We start from the raw sequence: 18,293 nt of genomic DNA, 5'->3' as shown, positions 1-18,293 counted from the left end.
CATGACGCGTTAAATCCCGAGACTGGCCTAATGGGTATCCCAGGGTACGTATTTAGCCCCCATCCTCCTCGACTTGAACGCGAAGGTGTACCAAGGTGGTGGTCAAACAAACCCCACCTAGCAACGGCCATTGAGTGATCATATGCGGGCGCGTCTCCTATCTGGGATCATTGGAACTGATCTGATATAGGCTTATCAACGCCATTGGTGCTGGGGAGCGTGTCTCCCTGGCCAAAGTCGCCATATCGCACCTGGAACGAACCGCAAGGCCCATCCGAATCGCCGTTGATATCTCAATCTGGCTTTTCCAGGTCCAGGCATCGCGCGGGGGAAAGAATCCCGAACTACGAACGCTGTATTACCGACTGCTGAAGCTTCTAGCTTTGCCTATTCACCCGCTCTTCGTCTATGATGGCCGCCATAAACCACCATTCAAACGAGGGAAAGCGGTGTCATCACGGAGCTCCGGCAATCCACCCCTTATCCAACGCTCGAAGGATCTTATCGAGCGGTTTCGGTTTCCATGGCATGAAGCCCCCGGGGAGGCGGAAGCTGAGTGTGCACGGTTGCAACAGGCCGGCATCGTCGACGCAGTGATGAGTAACGACGTGGATACCCTGATGTTTGGATCAACATTCACAATCAAGAATTTCTCGAAAGAAAGCGGCAGCGGAACCACTGGAGCAACACACGTCACTTGTTACCATATGGGCAACCCGGGATATGTCTCAAATGTTCCCTTTGACAGGGCAGGGATGATTCTATTCGCTATGCTCAGCGGAGGCGATTATTTGCCGTCCGGCGTTCCCAAGTGCGGTAGCAAATTGGCTGCAGAGATTGCGAAGGCTAAGTTTGGCGAGGATCTTCTTACAGAAATTGCCGTACGTGGGCCAGATCTGGACTCAAGACTTGGTGAGTGGCGAGAGCGATTGCAGTACGAACTGGATGAAAATGAAAGTGGCTGGTTTGCGACGAAACATAAGGCAGTCCGGATACCAAAAACCTTTCCCGATCGGACAATTCTAGAGTACTATGCTGAGCCGAAAGTGTCCACTGAGGATGAAATGGCGGATCTCAGGCGCCGGTTGAAGCATGCCTGGGATAGAGAAATCGATCCCTTGGCGATTAGGAGCTTTGCTGCGGATAATTTCGAGTGGAACTATCGCTCGGGTGCTCGAAAGGTGATTAAGAATCTAGCCGAGCCTCTCGTTGCCTACAAACTTCGCCTGCAAAGACCGGTCTCGGCTGTACCTGTTGGCTCACTGGCACCCCAATGTGATGAGCCCTGGCTGCAAAAAGTATACAAGAGTCGTGTATGCTTTGGTACAGATGGCTTGGTCGAGCTGCAAATCGATATCCTTCCGATTGATGTTGTTGGCCTTGATCTCATGGCTGAAGAACCCAATCCTCCTCTACCGTCACAGGAAACGGAGCCTTCACAAGGGACAGTTCAATCTGGCGATGAGGAAGACGATGCAGAAATTGCTGCCGATGGCCCTCCGCCAACTCCGTCAAAATCTCGAGTGACAAAACGCTACGATATCTATGCCATTCAGAAGGTCTGGGTCTTAGAAACTGTAGCCAGACTTGGCCTTCCAGTTGTTGTTCAGAAATGGGAGGATGAGCAGGCTGCCAAGGCCAACAAGGCTGCCGCTCCCAAGAAGTCGAGCAGTCGACGAACAGGACCCAAAAAGAAGGGGCCAATAGACCCAGGAATGAAGCGTGGCAGCATTTTGAAATACGGAACCCTCACAAAAGAAACATCAGAACTCTCTGCTTCTAACAGGTCTCTCTTGCTGGAAGCTGCGTCTACAAAAACCCAGTCCCCCCAATTCCAAAGTTTCTCATCATCCTCCCAGATCATCGATCTTGAGGACGATGCCGTCACGCCGAGCATGTACCCCCAGCAACAAGCATCGGATCATATGCGTTACTCCTCGCGCGAGGTGACCGATTTGATTGACACCTTCTCTTCGTTGTCTACTATGTCACCAACACCAATAGTGAAGCGCCATCCAATGACCGACCAATCACGAGTACACCGGCGAGCTGCTGCCGGTGTAAGCGGTGGAATTGAACTCGACGAGTCAAGCTTTTCAAGTGAGGAGACCGTCGATATACAGAACTCGTCTCTTCCAGCGGGAATAAGGCTGAGTTACTCAGTCACGGAATTGAGAGGCTCAACAACTGAGGATGGGGTCGCTCAAAAAGAGATTGCGATTCCCATGCGAAAATCCAAACGCAACATTCGCAGCACTCCCAAAACGCCCGGCAAGGCTCCTCATGCCCAAGAGAGTGCAGCCGACGTCGACAGTTTGGAGAGATCCATTGACTTATTGTCACTATCAGTGAAGCATAACATTGAAAACGATAATAAATCCTCTTCAGTCCGAGTGTTGCGCCAGCCCGCGTCCTCGAAGATGGAAAAACAAAGCGTGCCCGATTGCCCTCCGAAAATATGGCCTGTTAATATTTTACTCCCATCCGAAAGGCCTGTGCCGTTGCAGGGCCACCCAGCAGCCACTGTTGAATCTGCAATCAAGTTGAAACAGCGGCATGATGAGCATGCTCCTCCGTCGGAGACGAAACCTTCAGCCAGAAAGTCTCGTAATGACTCAATGGACCCACTGAAGCCTTCGATAAAGGCAAAGGAGCAAGTTTCGGAGCATAAGCAAACAAAAGGTCATATTGAAAATATCACAGTCTCAAATGGAATCTGGACGGTTGACCCGCCCACTCAAACCGAGACGAAATTGGTGGACTCGAATGTTCGCAAAACCGCAATTGAGGGCGACACTGGACATGGGAAGAAACCTCAAAATCAAAAGAAGCGAGTGGCCCGAGTGAGCATTCTGGATTTGAGCTGAGACACATTTAAGATACCTTTTACTTTAATTCATCCTTCCCGGAAATCCGAACATGGCATTGAATGAGACGACGCATATCAATCTGAGCTTTCCACGGTTTTATCTTTTGCGAGCTTCTTTGGGGCTTTGTCAATTTAGCGAGCATAATCGTCATCCTCATCGTTCTCAGTATAACGCAAGATAATACAGATCACTCGGTCGATCGACGCACATCAGGCACTAGCATCGAGATGGCAGGCGGTGGGTCAAAGGATACTCAAACAAGTGTCCTCATCAAATATTTCCACTGATATCAGCGGTTGCTCAAGAAATGGCATCACAACAGACTTTTGCTCGTGGGGCCCTTGGCGCTAATTACAACGAGAATTTGACATGGATAGACCACAGAGAACTCAGTCGCGTCGGCGCCCGATGGATCCGCGGCTTCATCGACATGCATCAGATTGACAGCTTACAACCCGAGCAAGACTCGAACATAAAAGCGCTGTTCCAGGTGATGGAGGCTGGGTTCAACACCATTCTCAGCCTTAAGTGGGCCTACGCCGACCGTGACTTCCCAGCCGTGGGTAGTCCAGAGCATACAGACGAGTTGGAATGTCTGAATTGCCTTCTCGAGATCGTTATGGGAAAAGTTGACATCCTGGTTATTGGCAACGAACCTTTCATCGAAACCAAGCAGACAGGCGAGCAACTGAACGTATTCTACGAGACAGTCGCTGATGCGGTGATTGATTTCCGCAAGGCGCACAATGACCTGCGAACTCCGACACAGCTGTACATGGGAGCCTTAAACCGACTGGACTTGCCGGCAAAGCGCACACCAGCAATTGTGCGAATGCTGGGCTTTATTGCTTCTAGACCCGAGTTGGATGGTGTCGATCTACATCTGCATATGCCCACACTAGCAGGACATAGAGCCATGCTAAATTACGCCTTGTCTCAAATTCGGCCCGACCAAAGGTTCTTAGCTACTGAGTTCTCAATGATATGGCACTGGAAGAAGCATATGAACGATGCCGCGTCGACCGATTTCTGTAAACAATATGGTTTTCCACCGGGCACAAAGGTGTGCGAGGTGATCAGTACAACGATACAGAAACCTGTACCTTATGCCCAGTGGGAGGATTTTCTGAAACATGAGCCTTGGTACTTAGAGTGCAAGTCTTTCATGGGTGAGACTATCAGGCTGTACCGGGCAACAGAACGGCTCGAGGTTGCTACGTACTCCTGTTGTCCCATGCGAAATAGAAAAGCGCCGATTTTGGCATCAGATACTCCATGGATGCTTAACGGCCTGTTTGCACCCTCAACGGTGCAGCTTGAGCAGGATGGGTCACGGCATGAGAATTTTCCTTGGGCTGAAGAATTCCGCCGATTGCAACGGAGTGAACAATAAGCTTCATTTTTTTGTCTAAGTTAGAAAGTTGGTAGAACTCTCTGTGTGTGTTACTATCTCCTGCCGATTCCTCTCTTTCATTTCTGATAGTATTCCTCAACCCAGGTTTTGATCTGTGCGACTTCAGCATCAATGATCTTCATGACCCCTTCATTTGCATCGCCGTTTGCTATGATGAGATCAGAGCAGTGGAAGCCACCTGGAATAACATTCACGGGTGCTGAGGGTCGCGACTCGAGGGCTCCTCCAGGCCGGAAAGAGGAGGAGACGCCAGCCGATCGCCAGGGGTCGAATTGCCTATGTTTTCATCAGCGCTAATGACTCTTGAAAGAAATATCTAAATGTGACCAAGAAATCTGGTACTCATAATCATACCCATTGGCCCAAATAAGTCGAGTTGTATCGGTCAGAGACCAACCCTTGGTCCAGGAGTTAACCTGAGCTGCGGTTTTACCCTTGGCACTGGCAAAGGTGAACCCGTTCACTTCGGGGAAAAAGAGAGAGCATTGCCTTTGCCAATATTCACCTGTAACAGCGCGAGAAACAATAGACGAAACATCAGATGGCGCGCCGCTGAGTAGCAAAGTCAGAAGATAGTACCCAATTAGGTCGCGGGGAAAATCATACTCTTGCCAATAGAAAAGTGGCTCGTTGCACAGAAACCACTGCCATTGTCGATCAACAGCATTGCTCACCGATGTATCTGTGAAGATAGGACTGGACGCATTGTACGTGTTGTAGCACGCAGTGGTCATTTCATCAGTCCAGTAGCCATAGCCGGCGCATGCTGGTGTCATCATGAGTATTGTGGAATCCTTTGATCAGACATAGGCTCAACTCACATCCTGGGAGGTAAATATTCTTGAACCATTTCGCGTAACCTGTGAGGGCTTTCTTAACCCCAACTCCCTCGGCTCCCGGGATCACGCCAGTTCCATCTTCAACATTCTGAGGCAGTATCAGTGCTGAGTATAAATAAGCAATGGATCAGACTTCGATGCATACCTCAACGTAGTCGCAAAATTCGTAGAAGCCTGAGTAGCCTGTGTAAAAAGCGTTGGACTGCCATAACCAGGGTCCGCTCTCTAGCGCACTAAGAAAAGATGTGTGAGTCTCTGCGTCAACTTTTGGTCGGACTGAAGATGTGATGTTGGTACCTAGCAAAATCATCGAAGTGCTCGATATCACCAAGTCCAAACATTTCTTTTAGCTGCTGAAGCTTTTTCTCATTTCCGTGTTTATTGATGCCATCGATGTAGTCCACAACCCTGCTGATGTCTCGGCTGCAATTTTTGGGCATTCCCTCTTGGACAGGTGCAAAATATTGCCACTAACTCACACTTAGCACAAATTCATTTACCCAAAAGATTGAAGGATACTGACGTAGTCAAAAATGGCCTCAACAGGGGCGCTAGATGCATGGTACGCCCAAAATGTCCCTGGGGAGGTGGACTCGGTCCAGGCTGACAGAGCACCACTGTAAGATCCTCCACTCAGAACCCATGGCTGTAATTTGATGAATGAATCAGTTTAGCATCTTCTACATGGATCGAAGTAATTCATACCGCATTTTGAGCATTACTGCTGCTGCTATTGTCAAAGGGAAGCTTCACATTCTCCGCAAAGTATGTAAGATCCGAGATCGAATTCGCCAAAGTTAGATACTGCAAGCTCTCCGCAGTCAACTCCTCATAAGGTGATGAGCCTCCCCAGTATCGGTCTATTGGAAAATATAGGTTCAGCAACATTCCAACTAATGAAGAAAAGGAGACTTACGCTCAATCATCACCACTGCACCCTTAATTTCCTGGGCATAAAGACCAGTGATAGTCCTGTTGGTCAGGTATCCTGTGTACTGATCGGCCGCTACTTCTCCAGGGGTAAACAAAACAACCTAAATTTTCCCTCGTCGTTAGATCAATATACCGGCCGAGATTTTCATGAAGTGGATTTACCGGTGCACCTTCTCCATCCCACCATGCCGAGCTCCACCAGTATCGCTGAGAAAACGTGCCAAGGCTCGGATTATCATGATCAATTAGTTGCTGAAATGTCGATTGGCCGTATGTTGCTTTTGACTCGGCAGCTGAAGGCGGCGGGAGAGGCCTCGGTGCAATTGCTGCTTGGACTACAGAAGCACCAAGTACAGGCAACGTCATGCGACGTAGAAAATGCATCTTGAATAGACAAGGGAAGTCCCATACAGCTTTCCTCGATATTCAGACCTGCCGGCTCGCGTGCTTTATATGATTGCATGGTGGCCATCAATCCCCCCTGCGCCACTACTACACCTAAACCTTAGTGTATTATTCTAGTCCAAATGGACGGGAAGTTCCCATAATGTGAGCAATGTTTCATTCCGGTACATCATCAGAGCGGGGTGTTGTGGTAGTGACCATCCTGTATTGAGACAAAACTTGCTGTCACGCGATATTCTAGCGCGAAACTAGCTGCATACCACGCCGTCCACCTGAACAGCGCCGTGATCTCTGCTCTTCACCGGGTTATCATTACTACAGGATATACATACCTAATGACCAAAAGATTCATGGTTCAAAGAATAAAGGGGCTGTATCATTTCCTTGATTTTATTATTTTCGCTCCAGAAATAGCGATTCGTGTTTGTCTAGCTGGATGTCTGCCGCGAGGTTGGGGCTATAGCTAGTTCATGACACCACCGTCGGGAGTCCGAGACAACCATTAACCGAGAGATAGGCTACGCTCGATGCCTGCGTCTCACTGGTCACTGATAAGTGCTAGTGGGCCATTCTTGATGACGAGACCAACAGATAAGATGAATAAAAATGAAGACTAGATAGTTGGTGACGGTCGGCAATGGTTGGCTTAACGTTAACAATATGCTTATCCAGTGATCGGAAAGGACCCCGCAAGACCCGACGGGCACCGAGCCAATGGTTAAAGATTCCTGCATTCTTGACGCTGATTTGCCTCAGCCAGCCCTTATTTGTGATATCTATCGCCTCTTTCGCAATGCATGTCGCTGCTTAGAATTGAGAAAACTCATAATGCCCCAGTTTAGCCTAGTTACATATTACGAGCCAAATCAAGTTAACGCCTTGATTCAGCGCGAGCAAGCGACCAAGTCGCTAATTTGGCTGGCTATTTCATTATTTATAAGAGTTTAAGCTACTCAACAGACATGCTGCACCGCTTGGATCTGTTGAGGGATTTGTTACTTTGGGTCTTCCCGCTAGTGTACGAACCCTCGGTGTATAACGAGTTACCGCTTCTAGGATTCCAGTGATCCTTCACTTGATACCCACAAAAGCTAGGCGTCAGGGCGGCTTGGAGCAATGCAAAATTGTCTGTCCCGTAATCAACGGCAAAGAAAACCTGTGCCTTTTCGTAACAGAACTGTGGCGCTTCGACTCTGGACTCCAATGCGGCTTGGTGAATAACAGTGTAGTCGCAGAGCGCCGAGCCAATGAAGCACACACACAGGAGGGATCAATATTCACGGAAGTTTTCTTTCACGAAAATACTCTAGAGTTGAATCTTTTACGGAGTAAAACAGATGAAAATCGTTCAGAGTTCGCTCTCAGAGGCGTATCTGCCTTGGCATCTTCAGGGTAATCGAACGCTTCCTTCACCTCCAGATATAAACTGTCATATTCGGCCAAGTGGGACGGGCGGACATTATCGCTCGACAAACAAGCATCCACGTATATTGCGGATACGGTGACCAATACCATACATGGAATGGGAGCTATTCGAGGCTGCTTGGAAGTGAATTCCCTACACAAATGGCTTCGTTGGCATCCGCATCAAGAGGGTGTGACATGTTGGGAAACTAAGAAGGTAGAACCAAACTCATCTCTTTCTTTGATCGGTATATAAATGGGATTGAAACCGACTGGGTCGACGCCGCGAGTGCGCATGGCTATTCCAGAGTATGGAAAGAACTAGCCCGTGAGCGAACGTGGTCGTTGTTGACTTTCCCCTTCCTCGTACTGTCTACTGCAAAGCTTATTTGATTAGGCACGGGAAATTTACGCTCGTTCGGTCATCTCTGAAGTCAGGAATTGTTTTATGCAGCTTCGAAGGCCCCAATTCAATTACATGGAGAAGTTCACATACACCTTCAACAAGCCTGTGCGGTTAATCGGCAAAGCAGCGAATTATATGCGCTGGGATGACCTGGACGAGATCGAGATCTTCTTCAATATCAGCAAGTTATCTGCATCAGGAGAATAACTTCTCAATATGAATATCACTTGGAACATCAGCATGAGCGTCGAGGATGCCACCATCATGGACGTAGATCGATAATATTTTGTAGATAAGCGTTCCTGAGTTTGTAATGCTACTTGTCCATCGGGTCCTCCCAGCACTAGTCAGATTTGTGCGGACATGGGCGGACATCACAGCGCATGAGCTCATATACACATTCCCAAGTCGACGGTTGTCCAATAACTTCTTCCACCGCCACGATGTGTGGCTTACGTTCAGCTACAGTGAATTCTATTATCCGTCAAGATCGCATTTTCTGCTAATTCGTAAAGTAAATGGCCTTAATACGCAAATCGCCATCCCGACAGCGTAAGCTGTAGGTACAGGAGAGGATCGTACCTAGCCAACGACGTTAATCTGGGAACGTTGTGAAAGTTAGAAAAGTTTCCGAAAGAGAGAGGCAAACCAGCCCAGCTACCTATATATATCCATCACCAGCTGGCGCCGCGCCTATCTTATCACATCCACTAAACTTCTAGACGCCTGCCGACTCATTGCTCTGCTCTCACGGTGATCTGACCGTTTTTCTTGTTCTGCGTTCGACCGACACTTCACGAGCCATAACAGCTTGGCTTATTCCCGAAACGCCGTCTCCTCCAGCAACAGCCTGATCGACTCGGAGCCAATGATATCTTGGAGCAATTGCTTCCGGGCAGCATTCCCCTTAAATAGCATCTCTTCCGATGGTGCGGTTCCTTTGACAAACTCCTCCAAAGCAGCTTTCAGGGCTTGTGAATATGATATCTAGAGTTAAGAAGGATTAGCTGCTCGCGTTTCCGAACATCTGTGTCAAGGCCAAGATACCTGATTCCCCGTTTTGGGATCCTTCCTCGTTGCAACACCATAGAAGTATTGAGATTCCTCTTCGGTGATGCGATTCTGCGATTTGCGCAGCCTGTGCAGCAGGTAGACCTTTTGCGTAGTCTGGGTCCAGTTGTAGACGGCATCCATCTTCATCAGATACCAAGACACGCTGTAGTACACTGTCTTCCATGTCCCTTCAGAGAATTCGTTCGGGTCATCTGGATCATGGAATTGGTTGAAAAAGGCCTCATACCACAGACGGTGCTTTGCATCACGATCGACATCTCGTGCCAGTTGATCTTCGTACTCTTTGGCCTGCTCCGTCTGCAACTTGATCCGCTCTTCTCTCACGTATTGGCGGACCCTTTCATCCTGTTCTGCTTTCCCCCTGAGGATCCTTCTTTCCCTCGCCTCCTCGACCCACTTATCCCATTGCTCATCGCTGATTGTCTGTATCTTCCTGGCCGGTCTGTGAATCTCGTCGTTCACAAGGTTCGCTCTTTTTTGTGCAATTTCACTATCGGTATCTCCACTCACTCCGTCCCAACGAATATTGCCATCCATTTTCGTACAGTACCTGCGCAGTAGATCTAGGTACCGTTGGACTGGGGTCAGCACTGAGTGCCCAAGGTGTCTTTGCGTGAGAGAGAAGAAGACCGGTAAAGAAGATTGAAATTTAGTTTGAATGGTAGCAAGCACAAAATCGACTTCTTCTTAATCGACTATTCTGTTATTCTTATATTTTGACGTGGCTAGGTGCATACAAACTAATGGATGATATGATTACATAGTAGCCCACGAGGCCATAAATTTACAGAGTTACACTGTAATTATGAGTTTTATCTATCACATTTATTACCCCCGGGCGGAGACTGCCAGCCCAGTTTAGGAGCACCAACTTCTGTACAGTCCCACCATTCACATTCGAGGAGATGGCCGATGGGACTTAAAGATACGTCAGTATCTCAAATCCACTATTAGGGAAAGCCTTACATTAAAACAGATTCATCAAACCTGTATTATGCATGCTTCATGTGCGTTTGTGATTATGTTGTGTAGCGTTGCCTAGCAGAAGGCCGATCTCGAGAATGGTGAAGACTGTTACTTGAAATACAATCATGCATGATGCAGTGTAACGGAATTACGAGCGAACTGCACTATGAACACACTGTACGTGGAAATTATGCAAAGGCCAACACGTAATACACATGTACCGTGATATCATACCGAATCATGCAGCAACCCATAATAATCTGTAGCACTAGGATGCAACTCGTTCACAACAAGCCGATGATCTCCTGGGTTCAAGATAGCGGTATGTGTCATTAAGTAGTACAAATTACGCATGTGATATACGTAAGGGGAGATACCGATCCCTGTTCGCTTTTGACCGTAATCTGCGAGATTTCTATCTCTTTCTATGAGAATGGTTTCTCAATGCCTAGGAATGGACTCAAATAGAGTACTATAAAGGCAGAAATTGTTCCCCTGTGACTTTGAATAGTTTCCCAAGATCTCGCCCAGCAGCCTTCTTACCTACATTGTCACTCATCACCTGAAACCTAGCAACAATGGGTTGGAAAACCAAACAAACACCGAAGGAAACTAGGGAGGCTTTGAAGAAGCGATTTACCCCAGAGCAGATAAATAATGGCAAGATTACAGCTGCGGCCTGGCAGGAAATTATTACAGAAACTCCCGAGGTCAGCCCAAAATGATAAGTGCTTCATTCCAGCACCTCGAAGATGCTAACCAGTTGATCAGAATATTCATTACTCTGCAGTCCTTATCAAGCAATGGCTAGGCTTTTTCCTGTATGCAGTAAGTCCCCAGTCCCCTGTTCGCAAAGAAAGGCCTCATATATACTCACATGGTTTTAAAGGACAGAAACCTTGACGGTGAGTGAGATAAATGGGCGGATGTAGAGTCCCGCTAGGAAGGCTGACAAGGCTAATGTGAGATGTGTCATTAGGGAATGTTGGACTGCAAGAACTTCTCAAAGTGCTCGATGAGGTTAAGGCAGAGGAGGATTTAAAGAAGGATTTCAAGAGCTTTTTCTCAGCGGTGGATGTCTCTGGCGACAAAAAGCTCAGTTTGGCCGGTACGTCGGCTAATATGATTCCCGTCATAATGGTTTCACATGGAAAATAACCATTATGTTTCTGTTTAGAGTGGTTCATCATCGGATTCTTGAAAGTCGATCGCGAGGAGGGCTATGAGTTGGCTGTGGAAGTTGAGTGAATGTGGGAAGTTTTCAGGGTCAATCTCATCATCAGGGTCCTTGCAGACTACTGAAGATGGAGTTGATGGTGAGATTAGGCATTCAATGCTAGTCATCTGGCTTAGATTAAATTAGATGGCTGAGCTTTGCATGTCTCTCCTTTCTTTCCACAACGCTAATAATTTCATGGGTTTGGCCCTTTTTCTGCCCCCCTGCTTCCATGTGGCGAAGTGCTCAGACTGGTTTATCGAGCCATGGTATTCTACTGTAACATTCTGCTGGTTGCAGACAGTCGTCCTCTCTTTCCGACTCTTTTTGGTGGGGGTACCGCGATTAAGGTTCAAGTTATTGGTGGCTTTACCGTTACAATAGCTGCCTACACCTTATAGGTCTTTTGGCTATTGTCCGGCATGTGGCGACAATACATGCCGTTAGCTGTAACGGGCATGAAATCGGGATTTAAACAGTGCAAGGCTTATAGTTGTTGATTGCGAGGGATACACGTTATACACTGTTCATGATCTATAGGGACGCTGTTATGTCTCTGAATTTGAGTCGTACCATCTAGTCTCCATTGAGTAATATACGTAATTATATGTTATATATTTGTATGGGTAATTTCAACCTCTATTCTTCTTAGAAAATAATCATTTGCGGATTTGTCCAGAGATGAGCTGACGCGGTTCCGGGTACGAGCCGAGAAACAACCTATGTGTGATCGGAGGGGAAACTGTTTTCGACTTCTATTGTAGACTAAGTTTGAGATTCCAGCAAGTCCATTGCTCTTTATTTCGCCTCCTCAAGGTTTTCTTTGCTTCTCTCGACGGGCGTTGGGTAGTAGGAGCCCTAGAAATGTTAGGAACCTTGAAGCTATAGACATTTCAAGGGTATATACTAATTAGGCGCTCAGAAATGACCAAAATCCCGATACATCAGCGGAGAAGATAGAGACTTGTCCTAACTCTCGAATTCGAATGCCGAAGCAAACATCGGCCCAAGGACCGCTTGGGACCAGACTAGACAAGGGACCGGACTGGTCGTGGATTACGTTAGTCCGAGCCTGTGCTGACATCTACTCAGTGATCCGGGGCCTGAGCGCCCTCATAAAAGCGCGGTAGCCCAGAGGGGTAACGCCCCACCCGGCCGACATTATCCTGTCTCAATAGGTACGGAATTCTCCGTACATATTCGCAACTTTATCTCAATCGCCGACGGCTCTTCCTGCCCGGGGTGAGATCCCCCGAGCTTCCGCTTCCCCGCCTCCACCGGAAATCATACAAGCTCGTCAGAACAGGCACGATGAGCAGAATCCACAACTCAATGTACCAATATGATGTCGGCAGAAGAGCAAAAGGTGTGTGCATGAATTCTACAGCTACATCGAATGAAGTACTGACACATTCTGCCTGGAACAGATCATCAAGGCGCTCCAGGAGAACTGGATCTGGGTTCCAAACTGGACTGACTCTTCAGACGAAACCACCGCTGGCAAAATTGTTCACTTCACCCGAAATGTCCATGTATCATCGCAGCCGATAAGATCATTGCTACATTTTTCGGCGGACACCCGATACAAGCTTTATGTCAATGGGAAGCACGTTGCTGTCGGACCGACTCGGAGCAGTCCGTTGATCTGGTACTATGACACGCTAGATATTGCACCTTACCTGAACGAGGGACAGAATGAGATCCGCTTCGTGGTTATCCGTTACTTTGCGGCCTCGAGGAGCGCAATGCCCTTTGAGCGGACAGCTCGCCCGGGCTTGACCGTTATTGGACATATCGAGGCGAGCAAGGAAGTCATCGAGCTTGCTTCTTCTAAAGATTGGATGGCATATGTGGATGAAAGTATCAAGTTCCCAATGGGGTTGCCCGACGACGTGTTCCTCCACGTAAGGACTGGCTCTAGCTTTGAACGAAAGCCCCGTTTCCGCACTAATCTTCCTACATAGATCAGCGAGCGTATCACTCCAACGAAGCCGAGTCCTGCTGTAACACCATTTGCCTACAATATAAAAACTCTCAATGGGGATGTTCCGCCTTGGCATTTGCGTCCACGGTCTATCCCAATGCCCGAGCAAACGCCAGCCGTCGTAAACATAATCAGGGCATGCAACAGTGCCGTCAATACCAGCAATTGGACGGCCTTCTTTTCCAAAAATTGCTCTCCAACTCTTCCTGCAAACTCAATTCACTCACTCGAGGTGCAAGCCGATTTCCACTCGACTGCATTTCTGCGTTGGGTCTTCAAAGCAGTGAGAAAACCTTCGCAGGCCAGACTCAAAGTGACACACTCAGAGGGATATGAGCTCGAGCCTCGGTCTTACCCCTTCTTTCGATCCAAGGCCGACCGGCTAGATGCAAGCGTCGGCCACATTGTCGGGCCTTACGACGAGGTGACACTCGATCTTCCCAACACCGAGAGTGTCATCTATGAGCCATTCTGGTTCAGAACCTTCCGTCTCCTGCGTATCGAAATCACAGTCGGGTCTGAACCGGTGGAGTTGGTCTCATTTGATGCCACCCAGGTCAACTACCCTATGGGTGTCAAAGCCAGCTGGAACGAGCCCGGTGATGTACACAGCGAGCGCATCTGGGATGTCTCCATTCGAACAATGCGCAACTGTATGTTTGACGGATACTCTGACTGTCCGTTCTACGAACAATTACAGTTAGTTTTGAAATGTCATTATCCGAGGAATCCTCAGCTAACTTTCACCAGGTACTCCGGAGACAGCCGTTCAGTCGGCCTATTCCACTACCTCCTATCCGGTGATGATCGTCTTATGCGACAAGCAATCACAAATTTCGCAGCATCAGTTACCCCGAATGGCCTCACACAGTCCCGATTTCCCGCGCACGTTCCACAAGTTATTGCTGGATTCTCCCTCTACTGGATCCTACAAGTCTGTGACCACCACCTCTATTTCGGGGATACCCGCTTCGCCCGGGGATTTATTCCCCGCATCGACGGCATCCTAGACTTCTTTGATGCCCACATTGACGATCTGGGTCTAGTCAGCGGACTCCCACAAATCGTATGGCAATACGTGGACTGGGTGACAACCTGGGGTGCCACCGATGACCATCCCGACAAGGGAGTTCCCATGTCCGGTCGGAAATCCAACAGACACACGTATTTTAGTATGATTTATGCATGGACTCTCCAGAAGGTTGCTTGTCTTGTGCGTGATCTGGGTCGGCCGGGGCATGCCGCTGAATATGAAGCGCGAGCAGTTTCGTTGGTAGACGCTATTCGGGCGCATTGCTATGATGGACAGTTCTTCACGGACTCGACTGCCGATGTTGCCGATGAGTTATCCTATTCTCAGCACTGTCAGATTTTCGCTGTTATCTCCGGCGCAGCAAGTTCCGATGACTCTGTACGCATCTTGACTCAGTCGTTTAAGAGCGATCGATTTTCAAAATGCTCGTATATGATGCGGTTCTATGCTTTTCGGGCACTTACTCTGGCTGGCGAGGATATATACGAGTCGTTCTGGGAAAGTATGTGGGCTCCGTGGCGAAAAATGCTGGCGAATAATCTTTCGACATGGGAGGAGGACGATGTGAGACAACGTTCTGATTGCCATGCCTGGGGAAGTGTGCCAATCTATGAGTATTGCACTGAGGTGGCCGGTGTTCAGCCGATTGCTGCTGGCTCGGCGAAGATATTTTTCAAACCTCGTCTTCGGTTGACTCAGGCACTAGAAGCGAAGGTGGCACTGGGCAGGGATAATCTAGCTACGGTCTCATGGAAGTCTGGCTCTGATAACGAGAAGATTGTGGAGCTCAGACTTGAAAAGCCTGTTGAGGTTGTAAGTCAATTTCCGGGAGCCAAGCGGCAAGAACATGGTGTTGTTGATCATCTCAGTTTTGTTTTTAAAGGTTGAAGTAGCCCAACACCGGATCTTTATGGGGCTCCCTTTTTAATTTGAGGAATGACCGACTGGGTTATTTCCAGTGGTTCACTGCCCTGCCTTATAAATTACTAGAGAAGCAGTATTTCGTGAACTCGCTCTTCAGACGTCGAACTCATTACACTAACGTGTCCCCTTTAACACGTACAACATGGAGTTTCCATCGCTGGACTTTAGACTCTTTGTTTATAGAAACGATGTGAAGTATAGTTACCTGGGTATGTATGACTAAGTAGACGATGGCAAGTGGTTCAATTGGGTGGAACTACCTAATTAACTAAAGTTTCCTGGCTCAATCTGCCACAGTATACCGTTTCATCTCAATTTACTGTCTCCGTAATACTCAAGCGGTAGCAATCATCTCATGGTTCTCGCGTTGCATATTAGATCGCATCTGCACGTCAGTGACATAGCCCTTGAATTTGCGAAGATTTATCTTTTTCTCGAACCTGGAAGCGAAGGGTGTTAATCCACCATCCAACAGGGAGGGCAGGAAAAAGTTTCAGTAAAATAGTGCACATACATCTCATCTATCTCAGCCGGTGTTCGGCGTGTCACTTCGGGAAGAATGAACCACGCAACAATTACTGCAAGAGTGCCAGTTCCCGCGAAGCTGTTCGGGATAATATGTCAGCATTCCTCTTTATAAATAGGGACAGGGACATTATCATGGCAAACTTACAAGAAACCAGTTTTGACACCCCAGTGGGACACGGGTGCATTGTTAATCATCAGAGGCGTGCAGAAACTGAACATGATAGCGACCATGTTCGACGATGCAAGCGCCCAGCCGGCGGTCTTTGCACGCAGGCGTTGCTGCGGAACTTCAGCAGCGTAGGCGTAGCCTATGGCTGATGCACCAGTGGTGGACCAGGTCGCCAGACAAGCGAAGAAGATCTAGGTTGAACGATTAGTTTTATTACAAGAGATATTCTACCTACTAAAAGGCACGTACCAGAAGTGAGCTAGTTGATGGTTTGGTATAGTCGAAGCAACCGATAATTCCAAGACACAAAACCGACACCGATGTAACTGCATATGGGTAGACTGTCAAAGGGCGACGGCCAACTTTGTCGGTTGTCACTGCAGTCACTATCATGGATAGCAACTGAACACAAGATAAAATGACCGTGACCATGAATGGGTCTTTGTTGCCAGCGTATTGGACTGGAGGCGATTAGTACAGGCAGGAAAGATAGGTAGATGGCACAGTTATCACTCACAGAAATAGGTAGCGTAGGTGTTGAAAACGGACAAACCTACAAATTGCTGGGTAATCTTGGGCCAAGCGGCAATGAAGAAACGAAGACGATTGCGGCCCTGGAAGACAGCCCATGTCCCCTCTTCAGAATTGCGCTCTGCAATGGCACGCTCCTCTGCAATGGTGGCGATCATGACTTCCTTGAAAGGATGTTAACACTTGGATCCCACATAGTCTACTTCTAGGAAAGAGTGACACACTATTTGCTCATCGACACTATATCCTTCAACATTGCCGTTACACCTATTCAGAGTTTTGACTGCTTTGTCGATCTTGCCTTTGCTCACGAGCCACCAAGGTGATTCTGGAATGAAGGTGAATATTATGGCAATAAGACCTACCATAGCCCACTGATCACGCGGTGTAGAAATAAGCAAATCGGTTCGGTGCGGAAGGTGTATGAAGAGCTTTACGAACCTGTGTATAGATAGGGACCCGGAAGTCATATGGGGCCCTTACGCTGAGCTCTCGGAGTGCTACCGAGGCGAAAATCTGGCCAACCACAAACCAACTAGGACCAGTAAGCAGATGTAGGCTCTGAGTTCTGAGATAAACCACTTACAAACTGTACGCGTTGATGTAGAAACCTCGCAGCTGAGTCGGGGCGATCTCGGACAAATAGAGAGGCATGGTGGATTGAAGCATACCAACACCCATTCCAGAGAAGAGCTTTGCTGCCAGCCAATGCTCCCATCTTGTCGCAAATGATTCAATGAATATGCTGATAACAAGGTCAAGCCAGATTATGTAGAATGCGATTTTCCGTCCGAATCTTTCCGTAGCATATTGGAGGAGCTAGTCCATCATCAGCCAAGAACGTCACCAGAAAAAGGCCATGAAAATGTACAATTTGACCGAGAGTTTGACCAGCAGATTGAATACCTCCCCATGCGGAGATGTATTTGCCCCCGATGATAGATGTGCCGGGGGAAGCCATCTGTCGAATAAATCCTTTATTGGAGACAATACCACCATTGAGGTTGATTTCTTTGGCGATAGAATTAGTATCCTAGTCCAACAAGGCACAGAAAAGAATGAAGTTACGGTAACCGTCCAGTGATGCGCCGAACGCCGCAGTCATGGCAATCAGCGACACTGTTCTAAATCGTCGCACACACTGCCAGACGCCAAGGTCATCTTCGCGCGATCGCATGATGGGCCCCGTGCTCTTGGTGGGCATGTCCCTCTCCTCAGGAGACACATTTTCAATATTCTGTGCACTTTCCTTGGAAATATCCATTGCGAATGTAGACATAGCATGTGCCCGAGGGTAAAAAGAAATCGCAAATCCAACTCAAGTGAAGGCTGACGTGGTAGCTAGCTGGTAATCTTTATAATTCTAGCTCTTCGAACGAGCTTAGGAAACTGTCAGGGATTGATTTATGAACTCTACTAGATTCCAGCTTCATGCAGGAGAAAAAGCAATAGAAAAAAGCGGGGAACCCCACGGTCATGCAGCTCAGCTTCACGGGCTACTGGATGTGGATCTGACTTCGCAGGGCTTAACTCGCAAGATGGGTCAATTGCCGGCTCGCTGTTTAATAAAGTTCTCATGAGTATTTTTCAGCACCAG

At 48.0% G+C, this 18,293-nt stretch overlaps 7 protein-coding genes across 7 annotated transcripts; 4 read left to right on the top strand and 3 right to left on the bottom strand.

Annotated features, from left to right (window-relative positions):
* Positions 1–30: 30 nt before the first annotated feature.
* Positions 31–2,867, top strand: N7482_000468 (crossover junction endodeoxyribonuclease; the record flags this gene model as incomplete). The annotated part of the gene is made up of 2 exons (XM_056682593.1): positions 31–44; positions 191–2,867. The coding sequence occupies 2 exons, from the start codon at positions 31–33 to the stop codon at positions 2,865–2,867; spliced, it is 2,691 nt and encodes an 896-aa protein (XP_056546199.1).
* A 310-nt stretch (positions 2,868–3,177) lies between these two features.
* On the top strand, positions 3,178–4,263 carry N7482_000467 (uncharacterized protein; the record flags this gene model as incomplete). The annotated part of the gene is made up of 1 exon (XM_056682592.1): positions 3,178–4,263. The coding sequence occupies one exon, from the start codon at positions 3,178–3,180 to the stop codon at positions 4,261–4,263; it is 1,086 nt and encodes a 361-aa protein (XP_056546198.1).
* Positions 4,264–4,340: 77 nt separating this feature from the next.
* N7482_000466 (putative serine peptidase) lies at positions 4,341–6,422 on the bottom strand (the record flags this gene model as incomplete). Its single annotated transcript, XM_056682591.1, has 9 exons — positions 4,341–4,560; positions 4,639–5,050; positions 5,106–5,211; positions 5,269–5,356; positions 5,421–5,593; positions 5,647–5,769; positions 5,829–5,983; positions 6,040–6,157; positions 6,219–6,422. The coding sequence occupies 9 exons, from the start codon at positions 6,420–6,422 to the stop codon at positions 4,341–4,343; spliced, it is 1,599 nt and encodes a 532-aa protein (XP_056546197.1).
* A 2,881-nt stretch (positions 6,423–9,303) lies between these two features.
* Positions 9,304–9,882, bottom strand: N7482_000465 (uncharacterized protein; the record flags this gene model as incomplete). The annotated part of the gene is made up of 1 exon (XM_056682590.1): positions 9,304–9,882. One exon carries the CDS (start codon positions 9,880–9,882, stop codon positions 9,304–9,306), a length of 579 nt encoding a protein of 192 aa, XP_056546196.1.
* A 1,007-nt stretch (positions 9,883–10,889) lies between these two features.
* Positions 10,890–11,559, top strand: N7482_000464 (uncharacterized protein; the record flags this gene model as incomplete). The annotated part of the gene is made up of 5 exons (XM_056682589.1): positions 10,890–11,021; positions 11,083–11,139; positions 11,201–11,216; positions 11,291–11,419; positions 11,489–11,559. The coding sequence occupies 5 exons, from the start codon at positions 10,890–10,892 to the stop codon at positions 11,557–11,559; spliced, it is 405 nt and encodes a 134-aa protein (XP_056546195.1).
* Positions 11,560–12,869: 1,310 nt separating this feature from the next.
* On the top strand, positions 12,870–15,432 carry N7482_000463 (putative rhamnosidase B; the record flags this gene model as incomplete). The annotated part of the gene is made up of 4 exons (XM_056682588.1): positions 12,870–12,893; positions 12,955–13,431; positions 13,492–14,210; positions 14,262–15,432. 4 exons carry the CDS (start codon positions 12,870–12,872, stop codon positions 15,430–15,432), a joined length of 2,391 nt encoding a protein of 796 aa, XP_056546194.1.
* Positions 15,433–15,802: 370 nt separating this feature from the next.
* On the bottom strand, positions 15,803–17,960 carry N7482_000462 (Major facilitator superfamily domain general substrate transporter; the record flags this gene model as incomplete). Its single annotated transcript, XM_056682587.1, has 10 exons — positions 15,803–15,908; positions 15,983–16,072; positions 16,142–16,356; positions 16,415–16,626; positions 16,683–16,860; positions 16,921–17,070; positions 17,138–17,231; positions 17,283–17,515; positions 17,568–17,707; positions 17,765–17,960. 10 exons carry the CDS (start codon positions 17,958–17,960, stop codon positions 15,803–15,805), a joined length of 1,614 nt encoding a protein of 537 aa, XP_056546193.1.
* Positions 17,961–18,293: the final 333 nt, after the last annotated feature.

Source organism: Penicillium canariense (genome assembly GCF_028826845.1).
Source record: "Penicillium canariense strain IBT 26290 chromosome Unknown utg000001l_segment0_segment0, whole genome shotgun sequence".
Taxonomy (NCBI): Eukaryota; Fungi; Ascomycota; class Eurotiomycetes; order Eurotiales; family Aspergillaceae; genus Penicillium; species Penicillium canariense.
The sequence above is the reverse complement of the archived record's forward strand: the minus strand, read 5'-3'. Positions and strand labels throughout refer to the sequence as shown.